Source organism: Protopterus annectens, chromosome 10.part0 (assembly GCF_019279795.1).
Source record: "Protopterus annectens isolate FY-2018-M chromosome 10.part0, PAN1.0, whole genome shotgun sequence".
Taxonomy (NCBI): Eukaryota; Metazoa; Chordata; order Ceratodontiformes; family Protopteridae; genus Protopterus; species Protopterus annectens.
In genome coordinates, this window is record NC_056744.1 from 974,154,578 (window position 1) to 974,172,613 (window position 18,036).

The window sequence follows — 18,036 nt, forward strand, 5'->3', positions numbered from 1 at the left end:
GTGTCCCAAGGCTTAAAGTAAACCTTAATTAGCTAGACACAACACTTAAAATTCATCACACTGCAAATCCCACAGAGAATATGTATTAAATGCTTATAACTACAATAAATGCCATTGTACTGAAAAAGTACAGTTATGTACACTTACCATAAATGTAGATGTTTGAGTGTATTCACTGTTGCAGTCATTACATTTGGCTTATCTGCTTGCAGTAGCCCTCAGTTGGCCTGATTAACAAAGTCTTGGGTCCTGCTTCGGTTGCTGTCCCTTCTTCCATGACGTCAGGTTGTCAGGGGTACAAAACATGCAGCTGGCGCCATTACATCAGTTTTTCTTGCCCCAGATGTCAGGTGCCCCCTAATGGGAAGCAATTAAATCTATAAATACAAAGATATACCTCCAACAAAAAACAAATACACCAAAAAGCTTTTTGAGCATAGTAAGTGAGAGTAGAGGTATAGCCAAAAGAAGAAAGGGGGCTGGAGGGAGGGTAACCAGGACTGCAACAGTGAATACACTCAAGCATCTACATTTATGGTAAGTGTACACAACTGTACTATGTTCTTCGTGTTTCACTGTTGCAGTCATTACACTTGAGTAGATTCCCAAAGCTAAGGTTGGGAGGAGGAATTTAAATAGAATTAGGACCAGCTATAAGGCCCTGCAAGACTGCAGTGGCAAAACCAGCTCTGGATTTAGAGAAAAATGGCAAATGATAATGCTTGGTGAAAATATGTACAGAACTCCAGGTAGCAGCTTCAAGGATGTCCCTAGTAGGGACACCCCTGAGAAGGGCTGTAGAGGTAGAGGCAGCCCTGGTTGAGTGAGGTCTGATGCCCTGTGGGATAGGTTTTCCATGGTGCTTATAGCAGAAATGAATGCAGTGGCCTATCCATTTTGAAATGGTTTGTTCTGAAATAGCTTTCCCCTCTGTCCCTGCAGCAAATGCCACCAGCAGTTGTTCAGATTTCATTTGAGGTTTAGTCCTGTCCAAGTAGAATCTAAGCTGTCTGTGCACATCTAAAGAGTGTAGTATCCGTTCCCCTTTGTTCTGTGGGTTAGGAAAGAAGGTAGGCAAGTGAATGGACTGATTAAGAGCCACACTGGATACCACCTTGGGCATGAAGGTGGGATTGGTTCTGAGGGACACCCTGTCCACATTAAAGATGAAAGGTTCCACTGCCATAAGGGCCTGTAATTCAGATACCCTTCTTGCAGAAGTGATTGCTAAAAGGAAAGCTGTTTTCCATGAAAGAAATTTTAAATCTGCAGTAGCAGCTGGCTCGAAAGGAGGAAGAGTGAGTTTCTCCAAGACAAAGTTAAGATCCCAGGCTGGAGTTGGAGCTCTCCTGGGTGGCCTTAAATTTTTGGCCCTTCTGAGGAACTGCTTGAGCAATGGGTGAGAGAAGAGGGGAGGCTCTGTGCTATAATGAGCTGAAATGGCTGAGGCATGAATTTTGATGGAGGAAAAGGACAGGCCCTTATGAAGCATCTCAGTCAAATATTGTAGAATCTGAGGTAAATTGGGCACTGCTGTGCTCATCCCTTGAGCTTGGTTCCAGGTACAAAATCTTTTCCATTTTGCGGCGTAAGGTTTTCTAGTATTAGGCCACCATGCCTCTAAAATGATATCCATCACTGATTTACTGAGGGATGGTAAATGAGAGATTAGGTAATTAGCCAGGCTGCTAGGTTCAGGGTTTGCAGCTGAGGGTGCAGAATCTGGTTCTCCTGCTGAGACAACAGGGAAGGAGTCTGAGGCAGGTGCCATGGAGCCAAGCATGACACACTGTGCAATAGTGGGTAACAGTGTTGGTGAGGCCAGTCTGGTGCAATTAAAATCGTCTTTGGCTTGTCCTGTTTGATCTTTAGTAGTACCTTGGAGAGCAAAGGCAGAGGAGGAAAGGCATAAACTGATAGGTTTTTCCAGCTGAAGGATAGAGCATCCACTTTCCAAGCTAGCTTGTGGGGAATCCTTGTGCAAAATTTGTCCAGTTGATGGTTCTGGGGGGAGGCAAACAGGTCTATATCTGGGCTCCCCCATTTGCTTGTCAACATGTTGAAAATCCTTGGTTCCAGTTTCCTCTCATGTGTGTCCATGAGGTTTCTGCTTAGTCCATCTGCCAGTGTATTATGTGAATGGTAGTCCCCTGTTTTGGTGGCAGGCCTCTGTCCACCAAAGGAACTCTAGGCGTAGGCAAGGTATGATAGGAATCCTTGCTTCTAGATCCTGTAAATGTTGAAACCATATGCTTTTGAGATACCATTGTAGTTTCCTCATATGCAGCCTTGCATATGGAATTAGAAGAATGCAGGAGGCCGTGAACCCCAAGGATACAGTATTTGCCTTGCAGATAGCTGGGTCTTTGTGGCCACTTGTTTGAAGTAGGTTGTCAAATGAATCAGTTTCTCTGGCGTGAGGAAAGACATCTGGAAAGTTGTATTCAAGCTTGTTCCCAGGAATATAATTTGTTGACAGGGTACCAGGTGTGATTTTTTTTTTCATTTATGGTGAACCCCAGACAAGTCAGTACCCTTTGAACAAAGGCCAGATGATTCAAAAGAATGTCCTGGCTTTCTGCCTGAATTAGACAATCGTCCAGGTATGGGTATATTTGAATACTTCTTTGCCTGCAAAATGCAATGACTGGAGCTAGGCACTTTCTGAATACCCTGGGCACAGTAGATAAGCCAAAGGGCAGTGCAGAAAACTGATAGTGCATGTAGCGTGCTTTGAAGCATAGGTATCTTCTGCAAGACTCCCTGATAGGGATGTGCAGGTATGCTTCTTTTAAGTCTGGTGTTGCCAACCATGCATCTTTGCCTAGCATAGGAAGCAGCTGGTGAAGAGTCAGCATTTTGAATTTTGGAATCACCAGAAAGGTGTTTAGAGTAGAAAGGTCCAGGATGGGGCGCCATGTATTGCCTTTTCTGGGTACCAGGAAAAGTCTTGAATAGAAACCTTGTCCCTTTTCCTCTTCTGGTACCAAATGAATAGCCCCATGTTTAAGAGAGAGAGTACTTGATATTTGGGCCTCTGCCCACTGATTTGGGGGTAGATCTGGCCACCTGCTTGGTGTTGGTAATGTGTGGAAGTGAAATCTGTATCCTTGGGACACTATATTTAAAACCCATTTGTCCTGGGTAATGAGCTCCCAGTTTTTGGCCTGCAGACCAATCTTTCCGCCTAAAGGAGCATTCAGTTGAGAAGTGCTCAGAAGTTTTAAAAGCAAGTCATTGAGATAGTTTTCCATAGGGGGGAGTCTTAATACTCCCAGATTTGGGTGCGGAAACCCCCCACTGCTTAGTCTTGTGTGTCTCTTGGGACTGAAACCTGGGGTTTCTGCTGTGTCTGGGTTTGGCTTGAGAAGACCTGAAAGGGGCTGGAAAGGACCATTTTTTAGAGGGCCAGTGCTTACTAAATCTAGGAGGCTGAATTTGTAAGAAATCTTTAACAGTTTGCATAGATTTAGCTTTATCTTCCATCTTTTTAAGAACTTCCTCAGCCTTGTTGCCAAACAGGTGGTCCTGATTTAAGGGAGCATTCAACAATTTAGCTTTAACATGATCAGGCAAAGATTGCTCCTTAAGCCAAGCATGTCTTCTGAGCACAGACCCAGTAACAGCAGCCCTGCAAGAGGCCTCTAATGAATCAAATCCACATTGCAAAGTATGTTTTCCAACCTGTTCAGCAGAATGCATTAAATTCTTTATTTTCAACACAGTCAGGAATCAACATCATTTTCTGTTTAACCAATCCAATAACATGTTGTTGATACATTAACATATGAAACTGGCAGTTTAAAGCCCTAATGGCTAAGGTTTCAGAAGTGTAAACCTCCTTACCACATCTATCCAGCGCCCTGGAGTCTCTATCAGAGGGGGTAGGATTTCTAGCAGTAGAAGCCTTAATGCCCTTGGATCCCTGTGAAATAGTCTCTGGATCCGAAATAGGATATTTAAAAAGGAACTTGTGTGAATTAGGAACCCTGTAATATCTGTCAGGTTTTCTGGGAGCAGGAGGCAAAGAATCAGGGGCCAAACTAGATTCTGAAAAGGCATCATCAACAGTGTCTAGTACAGAAGGTATAGCCAAAGACCTATGCTGAGGCAGGAGCAAGAAATCCCTAAGCCTCTTTTTTAAATCAGAAAAATCCTGGCTTTCCCAGTGGAAATGCTCACTTACAGTGTGCAAGGCTTCACCAAAAGAAAAATCCTCTGGAGGGGAAGCAGAGGGAAAAGAGTCCTCTGCATCAGAATCCTCATAAGTAGATAAGGGCAAATCCAGATTATCAGAAAAATCAGAATCCTGGCCAGAAGATTCATAAACAACTTCAGTCCTAGGTCTCTTAAAAGGGGGAGGTTGGCTTCCCCTGATTAGAGTTATAAGATCTTCAGCCATTCTTATCTGTTTTTTAGGTATAGAGGCCTGAGCATGAGGCCTGGGCGTTGGTTTCTTAGGCATGGTTCGAGATTTTGGCCTAAATGAAGAAGGAGGCTTCGGTTTAATATGCAAGTCCGTAGGCCTGAATACACACTCATTAGCCTGTGCCTGCACAGTGGCTCCAGACCCATCCAAGGTAGAGACATCCACAGTTGAAGCATCTTGCAGCATACCGGACTCTGAATGGGTCTCAGTAGAGGCCTGCGAGTCAGAAGTAGTGGGTATCAGGGGCTGCGAAAGCACCTCACTGAGTACCGGCAAACTGGCGACTGGCTTAGGAGAAGTGTCATCGGCAGCTTTGGACCTCAGCGGCCTGTCTCTGTCTTTATCTTTGAGTTTATTTGGAATCCTGGTAGTCAGATGGCTAACCGACGACATTTCTGGATAATTAAACTGAGAACCGAAATATTTAGAGGCGAAAATATACCGACGATGGATAGTGCGCTGATTAAATAAAGCACAAAACTGACAGCAAGGTACGTCATGGTCAGGGCCTAGGCAAGGAATACAGTACGAATGAAAATCTTTGTGAGGTATTTGCTTTCCACAAGTAATGCAGTTATTAACTTTTACTGACATTGGTAAGGAGCAAGAAAAAGTTTCCCCAACGGGGTACTTAGCTTTTTTGAAGACTTTGGTTCTGAAACTCGAAAACGAAAATTTCAGGAGTCGGCCAACCGGCACTTGCGAACTGCTTCTGCTTCGGGCACCACATGGCAAGAAAGACTGATATAATGACGTCGGCTGCATGTTTTATACCCCTGATGACCTGACGTCATGGAAGAAGGGACAGCAACTGACCCAAGACTTTGTTAATCAGGCTGACTGAGGGCTACTGCAAGCAGGTAACCCAAATGTAATGACTGCAACAGTGAAACACGAAGAACATCAGTAAAGTGGAGCATTTATTTAATAAATAATTATTTAAAACGTTCAAGGCATAAACTTGAAATGTTGACTAAAAAAAGTGGAAGAACACAGGGAGAAGAGGGGAAAAAATAAAAATCTACAACATAATAAAAATCACACAAACTAGTAAAAATATTGATGTATAATAGCAATACACCATGCTTGGGTTGTGTGTAATTCAAGTTTATCCATGACTGCTTTACCAGACAACACCAGGTAAATCCTGTATAATCACTCATGCAAACATGGTCTGTTGATAAATTATGTGTTGTGTTTGCTCTGTGAGGTTAGGAAGGAGTCTACCTGATGCTGAGACTGTAAGCATAAATTGAATCTTTATCCAAAATAACCTCAGTCCAATTTTGATGGTTTTATTTAAAAAAATGAGATGCTAGAAAGCCTTTCTGCAACATCTGACACTTTTTATTTGAATGTTTTTATTCATTTAACTGAGTAAACCCACTAAGCATGAAATTTGTTTCAGGTATGACCCTGGAGCACTGCCTAGTTAAGTGACTTACTCAGAGTCTCACAAAGTCCTGCAAAGTAGGTAAATGGAGGCTGAAAGAATCAAGCCCTAGACTACAGGATGAAAGTGTTTAACAGGTCACAGCCTTAAGCCTCTGCATTAAACTGTCAGGCTGTTAACTGTTGGATATTTAATCCCAAACATTTATAAGCTGTCCCATGCTTCAAAACTAGTATCAGAACTGACTGATCTGAATTATGTAGAAATGTCTGGTGGTCACAGTAAATTTCATAGTATCTTATTGCAACGTCTCCCAAGTGTAACACCTGTCCAGAGATTGCCATAGTGTCCTAGTATATTTAGGGCACACAGCGTTATACTTTGGAGCATTAAAATATACCTTCGAGCATTAAAATATACCTTCATGGACCATCCTGGGTAAAGGAGGTTGTAACACTGCTGGAATGGAGTGTTGTAGTTTATGTGTGAGGTATAGACATTGTAGGTGGAGGACTGCCGACACCAGCTGGCTAAGTTGACAGTGTCTGTCTAGCCCTAGTAATGAACCAAGTCTTTTAGTATAGCTTTATGTACACTGAATGCACTGTTTCTAACATTGGATTCCAAAGGTAAACTCTGAATAACTGTCTTTGAAGAAACTGTTACAGCATCTTGCCACTGTATTAACTCTTAAGAAATAATTTGAGAAGCCCTCCCAGTCTTTCTGTCCACAGACAGGAGCACATTCCCCATTGTCCTGATTCCATTCCCCATAGTGCATGAAAGTTACTCCAACTATCTCCAGAACAAGAGACCAAAGGATACAATTGACTTAACAAGTGAGCAAATTATTGGTCTTAAAATGTTTTGTAATAATTTGGAGCTTTTCTCCCCAGGCCTCCGCTGAAAATGGGCTCCTACCCAGTCAGACTTTCCTGACAATTAAATGTCAATAAATAAATTAAAACTGTACATAAATACAACAAAAATATATTTCCACACCGTTTTGCCATGTTAGCCTTCTTATGATCCACTACTCTGTTTACTTACTATGACTAATTGATCAATTGATTATTTTGATTGATTGATCGATTTGACTGATGTATTGCAGACAGTGCAAAATGTTGTAATGTTCCTACTGATTCGTATTGAGGTGTCCCCCGGTGTGCAAAAAAAAAAATTCATACAATACCATCCTAACATTCACAAGGTTTGACACCATGGTAGTAGAATATTTGCACTTGGGAGTATTGTACCTCTCTAAAGTCCCATCTGATAGGTTATGCACTGGCATGTGATGCACCAGAGCTGTACTTCTAGTTTGTCAAAGTTCACATCTGTTTCAGTGCAGCCCATCAAGACATCGTCAAAGCTTTGTCACACAGCTGTGTGTCATGGAATGGGCTTGTCAGTGCATATTTAATTATACAAAGTGAGGTTTATGAGCTATCTTTTGAAAGTGTGCCATGTTTGCAGAACTCTGTCACACTTACAGTGAAGTCTTTGACAAGCATCTAATCTCTGTCTCAGCACCGTGCTTGATAAATATGTCATTGTCAAAAATGGAAGTATTCTGGTTCCATCACATGCCTTCTGCTATTTATTTATGGACTGATAACTTTACTTATATGTATATGTGAAGGAGGCATTACTTGACCAGTTATGGTGTTCATAGTTTTTTTTATTTATCATCACTTTATCTGGTTCTTGTAGTCTGTAATTTCCATTTAAAGTACGTATGGAAGGAAGCAAAACCCCACCAAAATAAGCTTCTGTCATCTCTGGTGGGTGAGAAAACTACAGAAAAGGAGGATTGTGCATTGTAATCATGCTTAGTTAAACAAAAGGAAGAATCAAATTTGTATACACAACATCATGTTTTCTGCCTTCATTATTTACTGTTTATTCTGTCATTCATTGTAGGAAGACAGGAGTTAAACCTAAACGATCCCTTAGTGTGGAAGATGTAGGGTCTCCAGGCTTGTTAAGGACACTTGGACGGTTAGTGGAAACCTTTCCTGATGGCACTTTTCAACTGGAGCTGATACGGCCTCCCAGTGGAACTTTTGGAATTGTTATCTGCATAGGGAGTGGAAAGGGTGATAAAGGTAGGTAGCATTCCTATACCAATGTTTGCCAAGTGTGGGGAAAGTTGTCTATATTAAGAAATTCTGGAGACCAGAGAAAAATCATGTGTTTTTATTTTATTCTTTATTTCTTGTATGCATTTTTGATTATCCTGATGTTCTTCGTGTTTCACTGTTGCAGTCATCACACTTGGGTTATCTGCCTGCAGGTAGCCCTCAGTCAACCCGAATACCAGAGTCTTGGGATTTCTGCGTCAGATGATGTCACTTCTTCCATGATGTCAGGTCATCAGGGGTATAAAAAAGGCAGCCAATGCCTTTACATCAGTCTTTCTTGACGAGGAGCCCGAAGCAGAAGCAGTTCGCAAGTGCCATTCAGCCGCTACCTGAAATTTTCATTTTTTGAGATTCAAACCTGAAGTCTTCTAAAGCCAAGTACCCTGTTGGGGATCCTTTTTTCTTGCTCTAACCAATGTCAGAAAAAGTTAACAATTGTCTTGCCTGTGGAAAGCAAATACCTCACAGAGATTTTCATTCGTACTGCGTCACCTGTTTAGGCCCAGACCACGACGTCCATGGCTGTCGTTTTTTTGCCTTGTTTAATGCCCAAAACCATTCGTCATCGGGCTATCTTTGTCACTAAATTCTTTTGCTCTCATTCTTCGTATTACAAAATGGCTTTGATAAGCCATTTGACTACCGATCTTCCAAAAAAAACGTAAACATAAAGACAGAGACAGACCGCATAGGTACAAAACTGACGACGACAAAGCTAGTCGCCAGTCTGCCGGTACTCAGTGAGGTGCCTTTGCAGCCCCTGATACCCACTTCTACAGATTTGCAGGCCTCTGCTGAGACCCATTTGGAGTCCAGTATGCCGCGAGATGCTTCTTTGACTATGGAACCTGTGGATGTCTCTACCTTGGATGGGTCCGGAGCCACTGTGCAGGCACCAGCTTCTGAGGGTGTATTCTGACCTACCGATGTTCAAATTAAACCGATGGACTTCATTTTTAGCTATAACTACCAAGTTTCTTAGGCCCAGAGTACGCACTATGCCTAAAAAAACAACGACCAAAGTGCATGCTCAAGCTCCCATGCCACAAATCAAATGCTTAGAATGGCTGAAGACCTTATTACCCTAATTAGGGAAAGCCAGCTTTCCACTGCTAAGAGACAAAGAATTGAGTTTCAGTCTGATTCTACAGACCAGGAGTCCAATGACTTTGACCCTTCTGATTATCAGGACATGCCCTTATCAACCTATGAGGATTCAGATGCAGAGGAATCCATTCTCTCTGCCTCCCCTCTAGAGGATTTTTCTTTTGGTGAAACCTTGCATACTTTAAGACAGCATTTCCGCTGGGAATGCCAGGACTAGCCCCAGTCCAAAAAGAGACTCAGAGAATTTTTAGAATTGCCTCAGCACAGGCCTCTAGCTATACCCCCTATCCTGGATGTTGTAGATGATGTCTTCATGGAATCCAGTCTTACTCCCGGCCCCTAGAAAACCTGACAGGTACTACAGAATACCTGATTCTCACAAATTTCTCTTCAAGAATCCAGAGACCATTTCCCAGGGACCTAAAGGTATTAAGGCTACTACAGCCAAAAACCCTACCCCTTCCAGAGCTTTAGACAGATGGGCTAAGAAGGTATATACCTCTGCAACTCTTGCCATCAGGGCATTGAATTGCCAGTTTCTCTTGTTGAAGTACCAACAACATATTATGGAACTAATTAAACAAAAAATGGGGTTACTTCCAGATTGTACAGAAAATAAAGATTTACAAGAGTTAATGCATTCTGCAAACCAAGTTAGTAAGCATAATTTGCAGTGTGGCTTTGATGCCCTAGAAGCATCTTGCAGGGCTGCAGTCACTGGGTCTGTACTGAGAAGGCATGCTTGGCTGAAGGAATAAACATTGCCAGATCATGTCAAATCAAAATTACTAGATGCTCCTTTACATAAGGACTGTTTGTTTGGCACCAAAGCAGAAGAGGTTCTTAAAAAGATGGAAGAAAAAGCTAAATCTATGCAAACTGTTAAAGAATTCTTACAAGTGCAGCCACCTTGATTCAGTAGACATTGGGCTTCTAAAAACTGGTCCTTTCCAGCCCCTTCCAGGCCTTCCCAGTCCAAACCCAGGGGAAGCAGGCCACCCAGACTACAGTCTCAGGATATGTAGAGATCTAAACAATGGAGTGCTCTCACCTCAAAAACAGGGAGTGGTAAGCTGGCCCTTATGGAAAAAGCTCACAATTACTTTTAATTATCCTTCCCAGCCCTTCCCAATAACTTGTGCCCCTGGGAGGAAAACTTCCTCTTCATGCAAAAAACTGGATGTCCATTACTCAGGACCGATGGATCCTAAACATTGTATCCCAGGGGTACAGATTCTACTTCCATTCACTGCCAACCCCAAGCAGGTTTCCAGACCTTCCTCCAAACCAGTTGGCAGAGGCTCAAAAGCTAGTACTTTCCCTGCTCAATATCTGAGCTATTCAACCTGTTCCAGTAGAACAAAGGGGGCAGGGTTTCTACTCCAGATTTTCCTGGTGCCCAGAAAAGAGGGTTCTTGGTGCCCAATTCTGGATCTATCAATTCTCAACACCTTTCTGGTGGTCCCAAAATTCAAGATGCTTATGCTGCAACAGCTTCTCCCTATGCTAGCCAAGGATGCCTGGCTAGTCACTCTAGACTTAAAAGAAGCTTATCTGCACATCCCCATAAGGGAGTCATGTAGGAAATATCTACGCTTCAGGGCAGACTCTATGCACTATCAGTTCTCTGCACTTCCCTTTGGCTTATCTACTGCGCCTAGAGTATTCACAAAGTGCCTGGCTCCAGCCATTGCATATTGCAGGAAGAGAAATATCCACATTTTCCCATACTTGGACAATTGCCTGATTCAGGCGGACAGTCAGAAATTGCTACTTCATCACTTGGCATTTGTAAAAAGCCTTCTCACTTCATTGGGGTACACCATCAACGAAAATAAATCACAACTGGTGACCTGTCAAAAGATTGTATTTCTGGGAGCAACCTTGGACACAACTTCCCAGATGGCATTTCTCACTTCAAAAAAACAGGTCTATCTAACCAACTACTTCAAACAAATGGCCACCAGAACCCTGCTATCTGCAAGGAAAATACTGTAAGCCCAAGGGTTCATGGCCTCAGGTATTCTGCTAATTCCATATGCAAGACTGCGTATAAGGAAACTTCAGTGGTACTTAAAAAGTCTTTGGTGCCAACATTCTCAGGACCTGGAAACAATCATTCCAATCATACCTTATCTAAGGGCAGAGGTCCTTTGGTGGGCAGAAGCATGCAACCACAACAAAGGACTGCCTTTCACTCAACCCCTTGCTGCCCAAACCCTGACAACAGTTGCATCAGACTATGCATGGGGGGGCTCACATGGCAGGCAAATGCATTCAGGGCCACTGGAGCCCAGGCCAAATTCTCATGCACATCAATCAAAAAGAGATGCTAGCTGTACAGAATGCTCTGACAGCCTTCAAATACCTAATCCTTCCAGGACAGCTGCTGATAAAAACAGACAACACTACAGTTATGTGGTACATAAACAAGCAGGGGGGGTACCCATTCTTACCCACTCTACAGGTTAGCCATGGCCCTGTGGAACACAGCCTTGAGCAACCAAGTGCATCTACAAACTCAATTCCTGCCAGGCAAACAAAATTCACTGGCAGATGACTTAAGCAGAAATCTCCTAGAACCACATGAGTGGAAATTGGAGCCCAACACCTCCAACCTTCTAATCCAGAGGTGGGGAACACTGGAGGTGGACCTCATTGCCTCTCCCTAGAACCACCAGATGAGCAAATTCTGCACCAGGAACCCTCAAAGCAGGGTCTGGAAGGTGGATGCCCTATCCTTCCAATGGGAAAACCTCTCAATATATGCCTTTCCCATCTGCCCCTCTTCTCAAAAGTGCTACTCAAGATCAAACAGGACAGGCCAAGCCCAGGCTGGCCACATCAGCACTGGTACCCACTCTTACACAGTCTGACAACAGTGCCACCCTGGCACCTTCACCAGTCTCTTTCCCTGCTGCCCCAGCAGGAGGGACAGATTTTGCATCCACAGTTGCAAACCCTAAACCTTGCAGCCTGGCTTATCCCCTGAATACACCACCAGCAATCCTCAGCAAACAGGCGCTGGACATCATTCTTGAAGCCAGAAGGCCTAGTACTAGGAAATGCTATGTTGAAAAGTGGAAAAGATATTGTTCTTGGAGTCAGTCTCAAGGAAAGGGCACAGCAGTGCCCTTCTTACCTCTAATCCTGGATTACCTAGCAGAGCTACTCCACAGAGGCCTATCCTTCTCCTCCATTAAGATTCATGCCTCTGCCATCTCAGCTCATTATAAAACTGAGCCACCTCTATTTTCTCAGCCTCTCATCAAACAGTTCCTGAGAGGGGCTAACAACTTAAGGACCCCTAGGAGAGCACCCACCCCTGTCTGGTACCTTAAATTTGTACTGGAAAAGCTCATGCTTCCCCCTTTTGAAGCTGCTGCTTCAGCAGAGTTAAAATTCCTCTCTTGGAAAACAACCTTGCTTTTAGCCATAACTACAGCAAGAAGAGTGTCTGAGTTACAGGCACTAATGGCTGTGGAACCCTTCATTATTTTCCATGCTGACAAGGTTTCCCTCAGGACTAACCTGTCCTTTATGCCTAAGGTGGTGTCCAGTGTTGCTCTAAACCAATCCATCCATTTGCCAACCTTCTCCCCTAATCCTCAGAATAAAGGAGAAAGGACCCTGCACTCCTTGGACATGCACAGACAACTCAGGTTCTACCTTGACAGGACTAAACCTTTCAGAAAATCTGACCAGCTGCTAGTCAGCTTTGCTACAGGGGCAGAGGACAAGGCTATTTTAAAACAAACCATTTCCAAATTGGTAGCACACTGCATCCATTTCTGCTACAAGCACCATGGAAAACCTACCCCACAGGGGAGCAGACCACATTCCACTAGGGCTACTTCCATCTCTACAGCATTTCTGAGGGGAGTCCCTACCAGGGACATTCTGAAGCTGCAACCTGGAGTTCTGTACACACCTTTACCAAGCATTACCACTTACCTATTTTTTTTCTAAATCCAGAGTTGCATTTGCTACAGCAGTCTTACAAGGCTTGCTAGCCAGCCCTAACACTTCCTGGCTGCCTCCACTCTTCCTCAGCTTTGGGAATCACCCCAAGTGTGATGACTGCAACAGTGAAACATGAAGTGTACAGTTGTGTACACTTACCATAAATGTAGATGTTCAAGTGTATTCACTGTTGCAGTCCTGGTTTCCTTCCCTCCAGCCCCCTGGTTTTCTCTGTCCTTTCTACCTCTCCTCTCTATGGCAGTGGTATGTACTTTTTACTGGTGGTGTTCTCCACCATATACTAGCTTCCTATTTTGGGGCTCCTGACATTTGGGCCAAGAAAAACTGATGTAATGGCATTGGATGCCTATTTTATACCCCTGATGACCTGACGTCATGGAAGAAGCGGCAGCTTATGCTACCAGGTTATACCTCATACCATGGTTTTCGGCCCCAAAACTTGGACCGAACCACAAAAGGAGGGGGAGTATCAATATTCGTCAAAGATACCCACACCTCCAGGTTGGTGGCACAGCACGAAGCATCAGAGACTATCCATGTGCAACTAACAGTGGGTAAAACTGCCTTCCAGTTTATAGCCTGCTACAGACCACCCTCCCAAACTCAGGAACCCCACTCGGCATTCCAGAGAACACTGGAAAATATGAAGGTCTCTCCAAACACCATTATATTGGGTGATTTCAACTACCCAAACATAGACTGGGAGCAATACTCTAGCTCCAACACCCTAGCCCAAAGGTTCCTAGAATTTATAAACTCAAATGCAATGGAACAACTTGTTACCACTCCCACAAGAGGGGAAAACATACTGGACCTGATCATCACCAGCATGGGGGCTCTATGCTCCAGACCAGAAGTGTATCCCTCACTGGTAAGATCAGACCATAAACTAATCTCACTGGATATTCACATCCCGACCCCACCCCCTGCCCAGAAAACCACAGTGAAAAACTTCTCTAAAGCAAATTTCACACTCCTCAAAACCGAGGTGGAATCCTTCAAAGCCCCCGGGCCTGTGGAAAATACGGCCCAGACCACAGAATCCTTTATAAACGCATTCTATGAACACCTTCAGGAATGCATGGATCATGCAATCCCAAATAAAACCAAGACCCAACCCTCCAAAGTCAGGCGTCCTGTCTGGTGGACCCCAGCCATAAACAAACTATACAATAGAAGGAGGAAGCTACTACATGATAGAGCAAAATCCCAAAAAGGGAAGGCATCTCTGATCAGTATTAGCAAAAAACTATGGGCACTCATAAAATCATCTAAGGCCAGCTTCGAGAGAAAAATTGCACAGGACACTAAGGATAATCACAAGGCTTTCTTTAGTTATGTTAGGAACCTAGGTGGGAATTCCCAGATATGCTCAGAATTAGTCCAAAATGACAAAAAATACACCGAACCCACAGACATTGCCAACATCCTAGCTGACAGGTTCAGCGCAAACTTCTCACCCCCCCCCCCAACAAAAGGGCAAATATCTATCCCAGCAGAGTGCTGCCTCCCTGACATCTCAGATGCTCAGGTAAGAGCCGCCCTCTCCAAAGCAAAAACACAGCATCAATGGGACCAGACGGTGTCCCGGGCTGCATCCTACATGAACTCCAAGAAGAGCTAAACCCAAACATAAAACTACCGTTCAATCTCAGCCTTACTACAGGATATGTACCCAAAGAGTGGCATACAGCAACAGTGGTCCCTCTCCACAAAGGTGGTGCCTCAATGGATCCTGGAAACTATCGCCCCATAAGCCTGACTAGCTTGGTCTGCAAAGCTATGGAAAGGATCATTATGGACCTCATAAATAAAGATATTGGGGACCTACAGACACTGGATCCTACCCAGTTCGGCTTTGTTAAGGGCAGATCCTGCCTCTTAAACCTTGTCGATTTCTTTGAAACAGTCACCAAGGCCATTGACGAGGGGGAGGTGGTCCACACAGCCTACCTGGACCTCACAAAAGCCTTCAATACAATACCCCACTCGGGCATTATAGATAAGCTCACCAGCTTAAATATAAACCCCTATGTCACTAGATGGGTTGCAAACTGGCTCAAGGACAGAACCCACATGGTTAGAATTGCTGGAGCCATGTCAGACTCCAAACCAGTTACAAGTGGCGTCCCACAAGGCTCAGTCCTGGGACCTCTCTTGTTCGGTATGTATTTCTCGGAGGTACAGGCCAAGGACTTGGCTGACCAAGTTCGCAGATGACTGCAAACTAGGCACCATAATCGACTCTCCAGCCGACACAAGCATCCTACAAAAGGGCCTCATAGAAACAGACAACTGGTGCCAGAGCCATGGCCTCAAGCTAAACGCCAAAAAGTGTATAGTCATCCCCTTTGACAAAAACAAAATGCCCACAAATTACCACATAGGTGGTAATCCATTAAGTATGGAAGAAGTAATTAGGGACCTGGGGACCCAAGTTGATAGCAATCTCTCATTTGAAAACCACATGGCCAAAGTGGTTAGAAAAACATTTTATATAGCCCACCTAATCATGAAGGGATTCACATCTAGATCAGGGGAGGTCATCGTGCCTCTTTACTCATCCCTCATCAGGCCCATAATTGAGTACAATGCCCCTTTTGGGATGTACCTTACCAGACACCTGCAGCAACTGGAAAGACCCCAAAAGTACCTCACCAAGAGGATCAAAGGGCTCAAACAGATGCCATATGCTGCCCGGTTAAAGAAACTCCAGCTCTACTCAGTGGCATACCGCCTGCTCAGAGGCGATCTGTGCCTGACGTATAAAGCCATATTCAACCCAGAATTAATGGACACGCTGCACCTCAGAAAATCCAAATCCCATTGAGCTACGTGCTCGAGAGACTTGTACCTCAGCACTGAAATAAATAGGACATGCTGGAGGGACAGATTCAGAACCCAGAGGCTCCCTTCACTCTGGAATAAAATCCCAGTCCAGGTTAGGCAGAGACCCTCATTGACTCTCTTCAAGAGGAATCTTGATGAGTGGATGGGAGATCGTAGGTTTACCCCGGGTATCACTTCTATGTCACTGTTAGACAGAGGCACAGTATACTAACCTCGAAAAAGGGCATAGCAAAATTCATTTAAAATGGGTGGTGAAAGCCAAACACACTCTGGCTAGGCTTATAAATGCCCTAGGGCAGATAGCCTAGTATGAACCTATGAACCTATAAGCATCCAATGCAGAAATCCCAAGACTCTGGTGTTCGGGCCGACTGAGGGCTACCTGCAGGCAGATAACCCAAGTTTGATGACTGCAACAGTGAATACACTCGAACATCTACATTTATGGTAAGTGTACACAACTGTACTTTCTTCTCAAATCAAGGAGGCTGACATACATTTCTAAATCCTTTGCTTACCAATGTCTGTAATAACACTGGAACTCATTCCACCTAACAATACACTACTGTTGAAGAATATAGTAGTAATAAATCAAAAGCCCAGAGATGTTGCAGTTGTGTTCAGCCTTCTCTCAGTTCCATAAAATCTTCATTTGAATATATCTCAGGCCAAGTCTACAATCAGCTTCAACTGGGCCATCCAATTGCACTGTCCAACTCCACAAATCTTTGGTCAGAACCCCCTTTTATAACCAATAATGAAACTCCTGATTTAACTTTGTCAAGCAACCTACTTTTTTTAAGACAGTACTTTATTATGCTGTCTTTTACAATAATTGCCTTACTAATTTTCATTTGAATGTTACAACCTCAGACATATTTAAAGACACATTCTTCCTTTTTGACATACAAGCACACAGTATATCACAACTACTCTCCCTCGACACAAAAACAGAAGATTTTGGATTTAGACAGATGGGGTGCAAGACTTAGACAAACCACCAGCAGCCTGCATCAGTGGCACAGAAGGATATAGCCCTGACTATGGCTCAGGTGACTGTTTAGTTACTCGGATGCTTGATGACACAGCCAAAGAAGGTGGGAGTGTCCCTCCTGGGGGGCATACTTGCATACACCTCATGGGTGATGCCCTGTTGGAAGTCGGGGAAGCATGGGGTTGTGATGCTGTTAGGGGATGGGGTGGGTGGATGGTGGGGGATATGCCAGCAAGCACACTGCATGTCATTCCATGGGATGGGCTGGATGCATGCAGGGGACTGGGAACTTAGGAGCAAAAACACCCCATGGCAGTAGTGTGATGCTGTCCCTGAATGCCTTGATCCTCTCACCTGTCCGAAACATGGGTTGGATAGTCCTGGGGAGGTTATTTGAGTTTGGTAGACTTGGTGAATTAATAGACCACTGGGAGCAGACCCAAGTTCAATTATAGTCTTAAGCACTTGATTGTCCAGGCAGGAAGGCATGCACATTCTGGGGAGTGGACACATGAACACAGCTCACTCTTGGTTCCTTGTGGAAGCCATGGACGCATGGAAGTGTTCTCCTTAGGGGTGCAGAGCTGTAGCTGAGTCACCACATAGTGGTGATGATATAACAGCAAGCAGATAGCATGTCCTTTCCTGATATGGGATGGGTATGTGCAGGGAGCAGGAACTTAGGAGCAAAAATACTCCTCAGCAGCAGCAGCAACAGTGTTACACTACCCTGGGGTACCTTGATCTCCTCACTGGCTTTGAACATGGGTTCAAGACAGTCCAGGTGAGGCTAATCATATTTGACTGACCCAATGAATGAGGATAGACCTCTTGGAGTGGCCAAGGGTCAACTGCAAGGACCCAAAAATGCATTGACAGCCTATCAGCATTCCTATTTGGTAGTTCATGTGTATGAGTTAGAGTGCACTAGAAGAGTTGTAGATATAGTGTCCAGCAATATATTTGCATTTACCAGGATGGCACATCTACCTAACAGGAAGTACTTTAATGAACAGAAGGCCTCCTTCACATGAAGGAAGCTAGAAACCCATCACAGAAAAGTCATATATGTCAAACTGGAAAAGGTTCACCATTTGGTGCAAAAAGAACTGCCGGAATCCTAGTTCAGCAGGGT

The 18,036-nt window shown here is 44.1% G+C and overlaps 1 protein-coding gene across 2 annotated transcripts in view; it reads left to right on the forward strand.

Moving 5' to 3' along the window:
- Positions 1-18,036, forward strand: part of KIAA1614 (KIAA1614 ortholog) — an 873,679-nt gene that overhangs the window by 804,869 nt on the left and 50,774 nt on the right. For both annotated transcript variants that reach the window (XM_044085741.1, XM_044085742.1), the window contains exon 9: positions 7,746-7,930. In XM_044085741.1, coding sequence (XP_043941676.1) covers positions 7,746-7,930 — 185 coding nt within the window. The remainder of the gene's footprint in view (positions 1-7,745; positions 7,931-18,036) is intronic.